The sequence below is a fragment of the Thunnus thynnus genome, chromosome 23 (assembly GCF_963924715.1).
Source record: "Thunnus thynnus chromosome 23, fThuThy2.1, whole genome shotgun sequence".
Taxonomy (NCBI): domain Eukaryota; kingdom Metazoa; phylum Chordata; class Actinopteri; order Scombriformes; family Scombridae; genus Thunnus; species Thunnus thynnus.
The window spans coordinates 9415622-9431432 of NC_089539.1; the positions used below are offsets into that span (position 1 = coordinate 9415622).

A 15811-nucleotide genomic window follows, 5' to 3' on the forward strand; every position below is an offset into this window, starting at 1 on the left:
TAAATGCCACCACTTTTAAAATTTGTGTTTGAATAATAATGTATGGCAACTGTATAAATAATGTTTTCACAAACAATAGTAACCCTGCCGAAACTATAGATGCATCAAATTATCAATATAAACTATTCAGGAAATGGCAAATATTTTCTCCCTCCCGGCTGGTGGTCCTGATGCTGGTGGTCTCTCTTTTGATTGACACACAGTTTGTAGTTTTTCTGTCAACAAAGCAGAAGACAGTGCAGCATGACGTCACCAGCCTCTACAGCCACCTAACAGTAGATCTCACTTGTGATTGGCCCGCGGCAAGGAAGTGCTGCTCCAAGCCAATTGCAGCCGCGTTTGCTCACCGATTAGGGCAGTATCAACATGGCAGCTTTTTGAGTTTTAGAGGAGGGGAGCTGGTGTAAATAAACACAATATTTCACGTTTTACAAATAACGACAGCGTTCGGGTGCTTGTGTTTAGGGCTGTCAAGAAAATGTCGAGTGACGGAAACAAGAAGCAGTTCTGGAAAAGAAACGCAGCGAAGGTTCCCGGCAGGTGAGTGACGTGTTACCTCCTAGCTGGATAGCTTAGCATAGCTAGCCTTATTCATCTGACGCCGCACTGTTGAGCTTCAAACGCAAAAGTTTCACTTTCACTGACTGGCCTGCGATGCTGCACACAGTTTGCGAGTTTCACACCCTGTTATGTAGCATTGTCTGCGGCGAATTAAGTCTCACAGACACAGTTTACACCTCGCTGCTCGTAGCTGTCGAAGAGCTAACTACGTTGCTAACAGCGGCTAACACAGAGTTGTAACTAATGACACATCAACCATTTTATATCACGGAGTAGCTATGCCCTTACAACGTAATGATGCTATTTTTTAAAAATCACACTTAGTCGCAGTATTACAGCGTTAACTGATATTGTTTTGAATATTAAGAAGCTAACATGACAACCACTCATGAATTAGCTCATTGGTTTACATTCTCTCTTCTCCACTTCCTCAGCATTCAGCATGTGTACGGCGCACAACACCCACCTTTCGACCCACTCCTTCATGCTAAGTAAGTTAAATGCACTTTGTCATGGTTGGTAAGGCTCACTGTGATTTTGTTGGAGTAGTTTGGCTAGTTGTAATACTTTTGCTCCTCTTAGTTTCTACTATACTTGAAACACTAGCTGAAGTTCTTGGCCCTCCTCTTTGCTCCCACATATTTTTAAAAGCTGATGTGACAAATTGGTTCTTGGTGAAATATTAGATGAAAGTATCTCCCCATATCTTGGAAGGCTCCATCAGTGCTCATTAATTAGACTACATTTTGACAAATGAACAAGTTTTTCTGGCGTGTATTAGGCCAAAGGGTACACTCTCTCTCTCCATCTTCAAATGGAAGGGGAATGATTAATCATCTGTGAGGTTAATGTGTCGATAACCATGATGGCTTGATTACCAAATGATGTGATTATCATATAGGATGACTTGTGATGTTTGGAAAAGTATAAAAAGTGGTTTTCAACCCAGTATTCCTATTTTGCCCCAGATGAAGGCGTAAGTTGAACTGTTGGGCTTTGATTCAGCACAGTGCTGTTTAAATAAAGCAGAAGTTGATGAAGCGAACAAGTCTGTGCATAAATGTGATGGGGTTGAGGTGCTTCCTCATTTGAAAACCACCAGCACCTACCTCATAGTTGATCACACAAGACCTTTAATGAACTATTAGTACTTTGGAGTTTATATAGATTTCTCACATCCCAATTGGCTGGCAGTAGACATTTAAGATGAAAAAAAACCAAAACCCAAAACAATAAAAAAGATCTTAAAGAGCAGCTAACCAGCCACTCACAGAAGATAGGAAACAGCTGCTGCACTATCCTCCATGGATTGACACTTAACAACATGTTGAACTTTTGGCCACATCCCAATCAGGAATGTGGAAGCAGCTGTTTTGCAATTTGACAGGTGACTGAAGACGCCGGCTTGTGACATCACGGTTTGGGATGTTGCCAACATATTTGAATGTGTGAAACTATATATATTATATTTGGTCTTGCAGTGTAACTTTTTGCCTGCTCTTCTTCTTATGTCTGAGAAAGTGAACCTACCAGAAAATCTTGTTGGTAGCTGGCTGCATGACTAGCTTTAAGGAAATAAAGCATGCTTTAAGTTTGTTTCATTGTAACTAAGTTGAAAAGCTTGTTATCATTCTCAGCACAAATGATTACATGATCTAAGAACTGAAACAGAAGTTGGAAGTTAAATATAATTTTTTCCAGACTACAGAGTACCACTCACAGGTCTGGGATGTGTGACAGTATTAAAATAAACGACAATTCCCCATTCCCTCAAACACCCACACATTCAGAAATAGAACAACTGACTATTATTCCATAGTAATCCTTTTCTTTCTTTTGACTGATGTTTAATAATATGGATTTCCACAGAGGGTTGAGTTTAATTTGCTTGTTTTTTGTCAGGGCATAAGTTCAGACGCTCTCTTTTCTTCTGAGTTGTGATGGAAGTAAGCTAATATTGACAAGTCTCCTGCTTTATTATGGTAATCCTCGTCTTTGTAAGAAATCAGAGCACTACTTTTACTACACAGAGCACTCTTTCCTCTACTGCCCTCCTCCCACCTCCCTTTTTCTGCATTGCATGATAAAACAGTAAGTTAGTAAAGCTTTATTTATATAGCACTTCTTAAAACACACAGTTACAAAGTGCTTCACAAACACACACACATTCAAAATTAAACAAATAGATTAACAAAACAGTGTAATTTACAATATTAAAATATAACATTGCACAGAGAGAAACAGACCAAACTGAAATGAAACAAGATATGAGAACAGGAATGGAGGTCTGTAGAAAGGCTTGCTGATATAAATGGGTTTTTAGGCACCACGTAAAACAGTCCAAAAGTTCAGCAGATCTAATTGATTGTGGAAGATGATTCCACAGAGTTGGGGCTAAGACTGCAAAGGCGCGGTCACCTTTTGTTTTGTGGTTAGTGTGGGGGATGAATAAAAGGCTGACGTTTGAGGATTGTAGTGGTTGAGAAGTGGAATGAGGAACGACGAGGTCAGAAATGTAGCTAGAGGCAAGGTCATGGAGTGCTTTATACGTAATCAGCAGGATCTTGTAGGTGATTCAGAATTTTCAGGAAGCCAGTGGAGGGAAGCAAGAACAAGGGTAATGTGGGACCCACGGCTGGTTCTGATTAGAAGTCTGGCTGCTGCATTTCGGACTAACTGCATGTTTTAGAGCAGACTGACTGAGGTATGTTTAGAGGGAGTCACGGTGGACTAGCCGGGAGAAAATGAACGTGTGGATTAATTGTTCAAGATCAGTAGAGGACAATATAGGTCTTATTTTGCAATATTTCTTAACTGAAGGAAACAGGACTGGACAAGCTTATGAATATGATGGTCAAATGTTATATACTGGTCAAAGATGATAGCAAGATTCTTAGCAGTAGATTTAATATTTGGGTGAAGTGGACCAATAAACTGAGTAGCTGCAGTGGCAAAGTTATTAGGACCAGGGTTTAGATGGAGGAAATTTTTCGGCTAAACAATCATGGAGAGAGGACAGTTGGTTCAAATTATTAGGTTTGGTAGAGAATTAGATCTGTGTATCATCGGCATAACAGTGATATGACTGACCCAGAGGAAGCATGTATAATGAGAACAGGATTGGCCCAAGAACGGAACCCTGGGGGACTCCGCACTGGAGGAGAGCTAACAAGGTCACATGATTACTTACACAGACATTAAAATATTTATTTGTTAAATATGAATGAAACCAGTTTAAAGCTGTGCCAGAAATGCCCATCAAGGCCTATCAAGTAAGATGGCCTGATTGATGGTATAGAAGGAGGCAGCAGTTAAATCAATTAGGACGAGAGTGGAATATTCCCCTATGTCTGCATGCATGAGAATGTCATAAGTTACTCTAAATAATGCAGTCTCAGTACTGTGCTTGTGATGAAAGCTGGACTGAAAATTATCAAAGATTTTATGATCCTCAACCAACTTCAGGAGTTGGTCAGTAACAATTTTTCAAGGATTTTGGACAGGAAAGGTAACTTGGAGGTTGGTCTATAATTCTCTAACTGGGCTGGGTTGAGAGAGGGGTTTTTTAAGGAGAGGCAGGACACTGGTGATTTTGAAATAATCAGGTACAGACCCAGATGTGAGAGAATAATTAATAATGGAGAGCAGGCTTGGAACTAATACAGGAAGGACGGATTTAAGAAATTCAGTGGGGATCATATCACATGAGCTGGAGGAGGGACGCATTTGGGCTACAGTGTTTTAAGGGACTGGAGGGAAATGGGAGAAAATTAGTAAAATTAGACAGCTGAATGGAGGGTAACACAGTAGGGGTAAAACACAACCTCAGACAATTGATCTTGCCAACAAAGACAGATAATAAGTTTTCACAGTCAGAAGAAGAAGAGGCAGGAATGGCAGGAAGAGAGGGATTTACAAGCTGGTTGATAGTGCTAAACAGAAACCTTGGATTATTTCTATGACTGTTAATTAAGTCAGAAAAGTAAGCTGTTCGCGCATCTTTAATAGTTTGATTCAGTTCAAGCAATAACTCCTTCAGATGGAGATGATGAACTTCAAGATTAGTTATTTTCCATCTATGTTTTGCCTTCCTGTATTCCCTTCTTTGTTTTCTGATACTGTCATTGATCCAGGGAGTTGTGTTAATAACTGGGACAGACCTGGAAATGAATGGAGCAGAAAAATCAAAAACTGATGCGCATAAATCATTAAACCAACTAACAAAATCATTAATATTAGTGAAGTGAGGAGGGCAATAGGCCAGACTAGAGAAAAAGCTTAAAAACAAGACAGCTGATTATTCATTAAAGATGTGGGAGCAGATTTTACATCTCTGAGTTATTGTAGTAGGTAGTAAGTGTACACAAAAGATAATACATTTATGGTCGGAGACTAAATCAATCGTATTCAAGGAATTAAGAGACGTGTCCAGAGTCAAAACTAAGTCAGGGGTGAGTCCGCGGTTATGGTTAAATCCAGAGACATGCTGCACAAGTTTAAAAGAATTTGCAGATGTTTAAAAAAATCCAAGGCAAATGAGTTAAATGGATTGTCAATATGGATGTTAAAATCACCAACTATAATAGCCTTGTCAAATTCAACCACAAGAGAGAACAGCAACTCTGAGAATTCATCAAGAAAACCCATTTGAATTGGGTGGTCGATAAACAATTACAGAGCAAATTGGGTTGTCACACACCAGTTTTTAAAAGAAAGAATTTCAAAACTAAAAAGCTGAATGGAATACAAATAAAATTATTCTTAAAAACGGTTGCAGTGCTGCCACCATGGCGTGTTAACCTAGGAGCATTCAGAAAATTATAATTGGGTTGGCAGAGCTCCACTAGGGGGGAGCATTTCCCAGGTTTCAGCTAGGTCTCAGTAAGGAATAGGAAATCGTAATTATGGGCTGTAATTAGGTCACTGAGAATAAAAGATTTGTTAGACACGGATTGAGTGTTTAAAAGAGCAAAGACAACAGAATCGAGTGACTTAGCTGAACTGGAGTTACTACAGCAGAATGCAATCAAATTATCTAGCCTAGCAGTTGAAAACACAGGACGCATAGGATGGTGGGTATTAGATCTAGGTGTAATCCTAACAGGGATACTGTATGAGGCCAGGGAGGAACAATCAGATGGATTAACCATGGGTCAGGAGGAAGTTTAATTGAGATCAGGAACAGTTAAGTTTAATTGAAATCTCTTTTTTTCTGTTTTGTTTCTTGTTCCCATTGGCAGAATGAAATGGTGTCCTTGCAGCACAAAGAAAGCAGCTCAGATTCAGTCTTGTTAGGTTTTAGAGACCTGCTTTTGATTAAGAGTCTGTGTGTGTAGAGGTGCTGACTGTGTATTATCACTGGTAGTACTATCAATTTCAGTGTGTAAAATGTTAATATTTTACAGACTTTGTTCAGGCCAAATGTTAATTTATTGATCGTTAAGCTCTTCTCTTTTTTCAAAGGGCTAGTTTTTTTGTTGCTTTTTGTTTATGCACCTGTCAGTGTTTAAATGATTCACTGTTCATATCTCTGTCTTTTTCCCCTTATCCCCACTGTCTGCTTATTTACCTTATCACCCTCTCCTTTTGTCTCCTTCTCTGCCTCTTTGCCACTTTTTCCCTTTCCCTACCCCAACTCCACCCTCACTTGCCGTTCTTTCAATTTCTCTAATCTTATCCTCTTTCTCTTATCTCCCCTGTCTTCATGGTCACGTCTCTGTTGTCCAGCTTAATTAAAGCAGGCAACAAGCCTCCTCCAGCCACACCAGGCAAACCCAAGAAGGCTACCACCTTCCAGGAGTTTGAGAGCATCACAAGTGACGCCTGGGATGTCGGGGACGATGACGACGAGTTACTGGCCATGGCTGCACAGAACCTCAACATAGAGGTAGTCATGGAGACTGCCAATAAGGTGAGTGACCAGATGCAGGAGCATCATAATCAGGAGCAGTTGCTAAAAATCACAGTTTCTCAAACAGATGTCAGTAAAGGCCTTTTTGGAAGGATGGAAATTGAAGTTAGGTGTCTGTAAGATGTACTGCTGTCATTTTAAGATTGGTGTATGCAAACAATTTTTAGTATAGTCACTTATAACTTTAGTCACTATAAATCTTAAGTTGCCAACTTTGTTTACCAAGTAAATATATTTTACATGGATTTTTAACAAGTTATATCCAAAATCAGTAAAACCTAAAGCTCATCAGTACCTTGTTTTTTCTGTCAAATGTCCAGGTGATTGAGAATCACAGCAAGCAGCAGGAGAGACAGCGGCAGGATGACACAACAGAGCTGGAACAAAGAGAAGAGGACACACAGGAGGAGGTGGCAGAGGATGAGGAGGAGGATGAGGAAGATGAGGAGGACAGAGTGGAGGAGGGAGATGTGACCAGTCCAGAGGTGTCATTTGCCTCCCAGAGCAGCCCTTACACTGACGGTCGCCTTGTGAAGTCCCACAGCGAAGCTCCAATTGGGTCACCTAAAGGTTAGTGAACACCATTGCTCAGTGTCCAAAAAGTTTTTTTTTTCTCTCACCTGCATAATAAAAGCTAGACTGCTTTTACTTTTAGAGCACCAGTCTTAAGGAATAATAAGACTATTATAATCTAAAGCTGTTAACTGTTATTCCTGTGCCATAGATAGAATAAATGCTTTATAAGATAGAAAATATATGCTTTGTGAAACATTCGCTCCAGAAAATAAACATATTCAGGGTCTTAGCTCATATCTCGCTCACTCATACAACACTATATAATGTTTTTTTGTCTGCATCCGTTTTTTTCTTCATTTACTGTGGCATCACAGCTGCTGTGTGCCACCATATTCAAATAACATCATGTCGCAACAGAACCACCCAGCAGAGTCCAAACAGCAGAGAAATAGGAGGAAAATGTTTTGGCAGATGTTATCTGTGAGCAGAGCAGACTGCCAGTGTTGAGCTTTGATTTGACTTGCTTTTGGTTCATGGAGTATGTATAGTGCTCAGCATTGACACAGTTACATACAAAGACTGAAGTCTTTATAACCGAGGCATTCAAGTTTTAATTAAAGATACTGTTAAGTGTGGAAAATGATCCTTATTTACATATATTAGGTGTCTGTCAATGTTACTGACAAAATTATATTACATTACATTTTAATATTATTAGGGCTGCTGCTGATGATTATTTTCATCATCGATTTAATATGTTGATTATTTTCACAATTAATGTCAATCAATCAGTGGTGAAAAATGTTGATCACTATTAACATAGTTAATCATGGAGGACTAAAGAAACCAGAAAATATTCACATATGAGAAACTGGAACAGGAGAATTTGGGCTTTTTTTTATTAAAAATATTGACTATGATTAGTCAATTATCAAAATAGTTGGCAATTAATTTTCTGTCGGTTAACTAATCGATTAGTCGACTAATCTTCTCTCATAATCACAATAAAAAAAGCAAGAGAAAAAAAAATCTGCTGTAGTGAAGAGCAATTTTCAGTCCTTGAGGCAGGTGTTTCTGCCCCTTCCTCTGCTTTTACCTTACTGTGCTCTTACAGATAAACATCAGATGACAGTGCAACCATCCCTTCTTAGTTTGAGTCTGTTTCTCCTGAGCATGTCCTTTTAACCTACACAACAACTACTCTCAAAAGAGGAAAGTTGTGAAGAGATTGTACTTTTGCTTTATAGACTGTAACATCAGTAGCAGCAGCGGCAGACGCCGTACATCATGAACGTCTGACTGACTGTTGGCCCGTCTTGTAGGTCGTCTGCCTGCTTGTCTGCCGTTCGGCTTGTTGCTGAGTGTGTTTAGATATAGATTACATAAGCAGTTCCTAGGCAGTTCCTCTTATCTCCTCAGAGGAGACACAGCACAGGCCTGCGTGCGCTGTCACGTCATGCGCGGACAAGGAGATCTGTAAGACGACACCCTTTACGCCTTTAGCGGGTATCTTGAGAAAACACAGACGCTTATCAATACAAGACTTAAGTAAATACACACCTAATGTACTTGGCGGGTGGGTAAACAATGTGACGTACAGTACAGTAAGTCAGACAGCTGGTATGCTGTGTTTTATGAAACTGTATATTTGATTTTCATTTATTCCAAGGCTCTGCCCTCTCCTCTCGTCACCTCTCCTCTCCTCTCCTCTCCTCTCCTCCTTCAGAATGTATGTACTGTATGTGTGTGTGTGATGACAGTAAAGGATGCTTCGCCCAGCCTAATTAGATAGCCCTGGACTCCCTCCGTATACTCATATACAGTATACACTCATACTTGGCACTCACCATGCCACTACTCTGGAACTAAGAGAACAAGGGCCTCACAAACACACTCACACAGAGAAATCGGTGGCCAGTGGGCTCTCTGCAGCCTCTTGCGTCCCTTGAGTGTTCTGGAAAAAAAATACACACTATGCTACAGTAATTGTCCATAATAGGCGTTTGGGAGAGTGCTCTCTGTTTGTTTGTGCACTTGCATTCATGTATTTTTCCTTTCCTTATTTGTAATAAGTGATGCAGCATATTGTGGCAGACAAGTGAACATTACTTGTCTAACTTGGCTTTTTCTTTTATGGCCCTTTTGGAAGATAAAATTTATTAAATGCACTATAAAGAGGGCATATTGTTAAAATCGCACAAGAGGTTCCACTACAAAGAAGCTGCCACTGGCTTTAATAATCTTTTTTAATTTTTGTAAGTGCAAATAAAGCAGTTGAGAACAGATTGTAGGTTTTTATTTGTTCTTGTAAAAATTGAAAAGGATATTAAAATAGGCACCATTCCAGTTCTCTTAATTGCAATGTGGTGTTTGTGTGACTCTACCTGCAGCGGATTTGTGGTGATTTGCGCTGAGAAATATTGGCAGCACTCCTCACAGGGATCTTTAATAAACTTTTGCTTAGCGTCCAGTGTGACAGTATGCGTCCCTCTCCACATCGAAGTCCCAGCCTCACCATCTAGCTTGTTCATGACTTGTCTGCAGTGTCTCTGTTTCGCTCTGTGTAACTCTGTCTTTTTTAGTGCATCTGGGGGAACATGTGGTCCTCAGCAGACTGAATTAATATATTAGTCTACCCATTACAGAGGCTGCACAGTTGAATCACAAAGATTTTGCAACAACTGCTGCCATCCTGGAGGCTCATTGCAAAACAAGCCACAGTAACTGCATTCATTACTGCTGGGCTAAAAAAGCCAAACAATGTTATAGCTAAAAGGCAATAGTCGCATTGGTTTCTAAATTTAGGTTACTGTGGCATGATGTAGTACATAGTCTTGTCTTTGCCTTGTTCCTACTCTCAAGTGCAATATGAATTACATGTTGCATATTGCAGTATACTTGATATAGCTCAGTTCAACTGAAAAAGCAGCCCTTCTATTTTTTACTCTTATAACAAACAAGCTAACAAGGAAGCAAACCAACATGGAAATTTATAGTACATTAATACAGGGATGCAAAAACTGTACAAGACAGAATCAGAGAGGGCTCTGTTCAGAGGAAAGTTAATGTTGGACTACCATGTAGCTTCGGTGTAAACCACGGGGCCTTTTGTAATCACAATTATCCTGGGCACAGTTCACTGATTAAAGTTTTAAGGATGGCGATGTTGGTCTGTTGGCTAGTCGGTCCACCCCTTTTCAAAGTTTTCAATATCCAGTGAATCATGTCAAAATCCAAAATCTACTTAATGGATCAACCCAAGATTTGGTGCCAACATTCATGATCCCCTCATGATGAATTGTAATCAGTTGGTGATCTCATGACTTCATCTAGCGCCATCAACAAGTCACATTTTGGGTTTATGACCAAATACATGCAAAACTCATGAGTTATGACAAAACTTTGTGATTTGTGTGCTAAAACACTAAACTAAGGTGGTGGTGAACATTGTAAACATTGGACCTGCTGAACATCGGCATGTTAGCTTTCTGACATTAGCATTTTTAGCTTTAAGACGAGCAAATTCTTTGTTTGGATACAAAACTTCTCACACTGTCTAAACACATAATCCCCAATCCCCAAACATGGGTGTTTACGTGTATTGACAGATGTTCTCATCAGTTTGGAAAAAAGCTATAGACCTTTACAATACCCACAAGATCATGTGCAGCATCATCTGAAAGCCCTCTGTTTGTTGTCTGTGTGTTTATGTAACCTTTTTCCCTCTCTCATCTCTTTATCCTTCCACCAGATGCAGCTGGTGAGCACGCAGCTCTGCACAGACAGCGGTCTCTGCCCCACCGGCCGCCCGTCATCCCGCTAGTGGCTCGCATGGCTGACCAGAACACATCTGGCACTCCGGCCATGACCGAGAGGGAAGCATCCCGTCTGGATAAGTTCAAACAGTTATTGGCTGGGCCCAACACAGATCTGGGTAAGAGATCCTCATCCTGCAGCGTCCACATAACTGTTAGTGTGTGTTACAGTGTGTGCTCTTGCACGGTCCACTTGTCGCACTACTGTTGTGTGTCACGCTACATCTTTGAGCTTTTTTTTTTCTCAATGCTCCTTTACTTTTTCATTTCCTTGCGCTCTTTTGCTTCTCACTCTTAGTTTGCTCACTCTCAGTCTGCCAGCTGTGCCGCGCTTTTAACGATGCTGTGAGGGGGAAAGTCATCCAGCCATCTGGACATGCAGATTACGAGGGGAAAAAATACCACCAACAACAAAAGCAAATGACAGGCCTTTGTTCTAAGCAAACGACAGGCCTTTATTGTTTATCCAACCCTAGAGACTTTGTTTCCTACCACTGGCACCCCAGTGGCCATGAAATCCCCACAGACCCCCCTCTCAGCAGATGACTTTCTGTCCTCTGAAACTAACTTTTGGCGACTGCTGCGCACCAACAAGTCTGAGTATATGAATGTTTAGATCCATCCAGCGACCAGTCTGTAATTTAAAGAAAGGATATTATGTGGTGAAGTGCTTACACTCGCGGAAACAGAGTATTAACTGTCAAGGATCTATAGAGTTATATGTAGTTATTAAAGCTATGGTTGCATGTCAGGAAGGTGGAAAAGCAATTACTTAATATCTGGTTAGACCACAGCAGCATTTGCAGTTACACCAGCTCTTTATAGAAACAAACATTGAGAGGATAGGGCTGCCAAAGTAGCACATTTTTTATTTAAACAATTGGTAAACATATATTGTTGGTATATCATTAGTAATAAGACATTTAATTTAAAATGAAAAATAAAAACTAAAGATGTTGATGTAAAATGCAAACTGTGCAGTTAAATATTGTGTTCCTTGAGTTAGCAATATTAATTATGATTATGAATTACAATCACAATCTAAAGGAAAACGAAGCCAAATGAAATCCTGTCATACCAGTTAACTGCCTTAATGATGCTGTCAACATACAGGTTAAGACAATGTATTTTTATCTGTATCATCTCATTAATTTAGCAGTAATAGTTCTCAGATTTCCAAATACTGTTTTTATACACCGTATGCTCTGGGTGTGCTGTTAAAATTTGTGCCGAAAGAAAAATATTGCTTGAAATTGTAGTTGGTAGCTTGTCGCCCTGACCTCAGCTAGTCAGTTTGGTTAAAAGCACACAGACTTACTCATAAGAAAATATCAGTGATGTGCTGATTATTAGTGGATGGCGTACTCTTGAACTCTCTGTAAAATCTCTGTTAAAAGCCTCTTTACTTTCATATATGCTCGATGTTAAGACTTAAAATGCACATCTGTTGTCCTTGAGTAGAGTGTGAGAGCGTGACAAAAAGGGAGCATGAGGAGAAGAAGAGTGCCTGAAGAGAATCAGAAAAGTGCTGTGTTTAACAAATAATGGCTTATGCGCCTAAATACTCTAAATATGCTAAACACCAAGAGTGTGTCAGAAATATTTCAGTTCAGAAATGACACAGTTTAAATACCGTAGCCTCCTTTCACAAATAGTGGCTGTGGTCTTAATTTACCTTTACTGAAGAGACTAGCAGGCATTTATTTGAGGCAGTGCTGGGCCTTTTATTCAGATTGACTCTTTTTTATAATTGTATTTATATTTTAGAAAGAATCTTGTCAGTTTTATTAATCTGCTCTTGTTTCTTGGATAATTTAATAAAAGTGCAGCACCTTCTCCATCTGTTTCACATTAAAAGCCTTTCAGCGTTTCAGAAGGCATTGATTCCTGAAATATTTGCAGTGTAGCTCGACAGATAACAGATTTTTGAGGCTGACACCGACATAGATGTTTGAGAGTTTAAAAAAGTCAATATCGAGGGATCAAGATAATAATATAATAGCTGATATCATTAGAATTTTTTTAAAGGAACAAACATTTTTGATGTTTGCAACAAAGATGCGTACTAAGCAGATATGTTTTACAATTGATAACATAGTTTTGTCGTTTCTGTACTGACATTTCTCATTACTTATTGTCCTACATATATGGCTATATGAAAATAAGATCTTAAAATAACAGCATTTAGCCAAAATATCGGCTCGGCTGATTTATCCGATTTGCAGAAAGTTCACCTGAATTGTGCATTTAAACTATTTCTCCGTACATTTGTGATATTATTGTTGATAAATGATGCCACCACTAGATTATCTTGTCCACTATGTTAACATGCCTCCGCAGATCCTATGGCATTGGCAGACATGGCTGATAGATTTGCATTTGTTTCAGTTTGGACCCCTGGTTTCCTTTGCTTCTGCTTTACCTGGCACATGTAGATTACTCTGAGGTACACACAATAAGAGCATTGGCTAAGATCCTAAAATGTAAATGCTAGATTTCATTAAGTTTGAATGGCCTTAGTCAGCACAGCAGTTCACCTCTACGTGTGATCCCCTTGAAAACTTTTCAAACAAAACAAACTGGTTCACAAGTCATCAGCGTTGGTCAACGATGGTTGCGGCCCGCTGGGGCAGAGTGTATCCTGTACATCAGCAGAGTGTCTTGAGATGTCAGCCCTCATTAGGGCCTGCCAGGCATCACAAGCCGGCTGTCTAAATTTAGTTTAGTCTCAGCGCCATGATTAGATAGCCCAGAACGGGCGAGCCACGCTGCCGGCTGCTGGCAGCATGAAAGATGAACTTCATTCACGGGACATAATTAAGTGAAGGATAGGGGTGTGGGGGGTGATAGGGAAACGGAGAGGGATCGGGGCAGATAAGATAAGATAAGATGAAACTTTAATGATCCCCGTGGGGAAATTGGGTCATTGCAGCAGCAAAGAATGGGATATAGATGAGAACACAAAAAGAAAAAATGAAATCGTCTGAAGGAATTTAAGCCTAATGTAACAAAATATTTTTGGGACAAAAGTAAATATCACTGCTCTCTCATAAGTATGAGTCACTTTTGGACCTTGGTTTGCAGAGTTGCCCTGCTTTTGGGCATCAAAATATCTGAGTTTGAAATACTGATTAGATTTTTTTCCACTTAAAGACCCCATGAACTAGAAGTTAGAGCATACAAACATACTATGCAATGCCCTATTCCTTAACGGAGTTACGCTACCAATAGTTTCCGAGGTAACGACACAGAGATGGACTCACGTAACGGAACAGCGCTGCACAGAGACTCCCAAACACTATTAATCTCCGAATGAATGGATATTTGGCATTATTTTTGGCATTAAAAATATTCTTTTGATCTAGCAGTCTCCATTAGGTTGGACGAGTTCAAAATTGTGAAAACGACAGGGGTGTTTTGAATACACATTCGTTTCAGTCTGTCCCTCCCACCGCAGGAAATAATGGATTAATCCTGGAACGCTGTTGATGTAGCATTTTTCTCCTTATGAAAGTTACACGACAATTATTCAACCAATGAGAATTTGGTCGGACGAGAGCATATCGACCAACTAATCGACCAGTCGACCAGCAGACTACAGCCCTAAGTATTTGAGCAGTGTACAGTTACAAGAGGGATTTAAATCAAATCCCACACATTCAATTGGACCGCTAAAATAGTGGGTGGGGCTTAGAGTTTCATGTGATGCAGAGTTGCAGAGAGAAACGGAGCTATGGAGGACTGTTGGCTCCACACACACATCCTCAACTGTTGTGAGATCACGAGGGAGAGATGAATGAATTAGACCTCAGCCACACTGTTTTGGAAATGAAAACAAACTTTTTGCCCACTGATATCCAAACACACATCTCTTTCTGTCTCTCTGAATACTGCTCTGTTAGCTGCTACGACCCACAAATGGTGAAGTGCGGTTTTATATGACCAGAGTGGCTAGCTACTCGCCCAAAGTCACATTTGGTTGAATGAACTTTTGTAAACACTCCTGAGTGCAGGATGAGTCATCAAACATTTGAAAGTGTTTTACAGACAGAGGAAAGACAGGGATTTTGATGTAAAAATACTCTGATACTGATTTTTTGACATATACTTGGCATTTAACAAGAGATAAATGAAAAATTAACACAGGGACACAGAGTTAAAACTGGGAAAATGTATTTTTCATTGCATGGGGCCTATAAAATAAACTTTTTAGCCTTTTACTTTTCACAGAAAGAATAGGTGAAAAGGAAGATGACATGACGGATTAAACTCCTTGTCCTTAAAGGGAGGTCATCATCCCTGTACACGGCAGGGTGGGTAATTAACTTTTTAAAATGTGAACATCTACCAGCCACTGACAGATAAATGTCCAACTTCACCAGCTACTCAGTAGTAAATCATTATTTTGTGTCTGAGATCTACCAGCCACTTTCATATTTTACCAGCATTTGGCTGGTGGCCGGTGATAATTTCCCACCCAGGGTCTGCGACACATTTACATTCATACAAAATTCTCGCACTTACCAGCAGACGCTGTCGGTAGGGATGACGCCCCCTTGTGTAAAAGAGAAATTCGACCGACTGTCCTTGAGCTCAAAGGAGGGGTGCAGGGATGATCCATTGGCTGGTTCCTCACTTGAATGGTGTAATTAATTGCAGAGGCAGCCATGTTTTTGGGACAAGCCCCCCGACATGTCAGGGCTGGCAGTCTCTGGAGTCCACAGGTGTGTTTGTCTGACTGTGTTGGTCAGTGTGTTAATGTGTGGGATTTTTCTAAAATCGATGGACAGCATTACAGCCAAGTCGGTTTAGTGGTACAGCCAGGCTAATCTAGTCAGGGACTGCAGCAGAGTGCACTGAGCAGTGTAAAGTTCTCTTCATGCTTCGATACTTTGCCAAACTGGTAGTTTGAAGAATATTGTATTGAATTTAGAGGGATGATGGTAAAGAAAGACATATCCATTTTCTGCCTTTTTTTCCCCCTCACTTGTCAGTTTCTTCTTCTCTA

The 15811-nt window shown here is 40.1% G+C and overlaps 1 protein-coding gene across 3 annotated transcripts in view; it reads left to right on the plus strand.

Annotated features, from left to right (window-relative positions):
* The first annotated feature begins 323 nt into the window (after nucleotides 1-323).
* The window catches only part of tbc1d22a (TBC1 domain family, member 22a), a 133592-nt gene continuing 118104 nt past the window's right edge, over nucleotides 324-15811 (plus strand). For 2 of the 3 annotated variants that reach the window (XM_067581371.1, XM_067581373.1), the window contains exons 1-5: nucleotides 325-540; nucleotides 996-1052; nucleotides 6289-6472; nucleotides 6793-7042; nucleotides 10740-10922. In XM_067581371.1, the coding sequence (XP_067437472.1) occupies nucleotides 479-540; nucleotides 996-1052; nucleotides 6289-6472; nucleotides 6793-7042; nucleotides 10740-10922 (736 nt within the window). In that variant the 5' untranslated portion in view covers nucleotides 325-478. Of the gene's footprint in view, nucleotides 541-995; nucleotides 1053-6288; nucleotides 6473-6792; nucleotides 7043-10739; nucleotides 10923-15811 lie in introns of all 3 variants that reach the window. The other variant, XM_067581372.1, reaches the window with a different exon arrangement.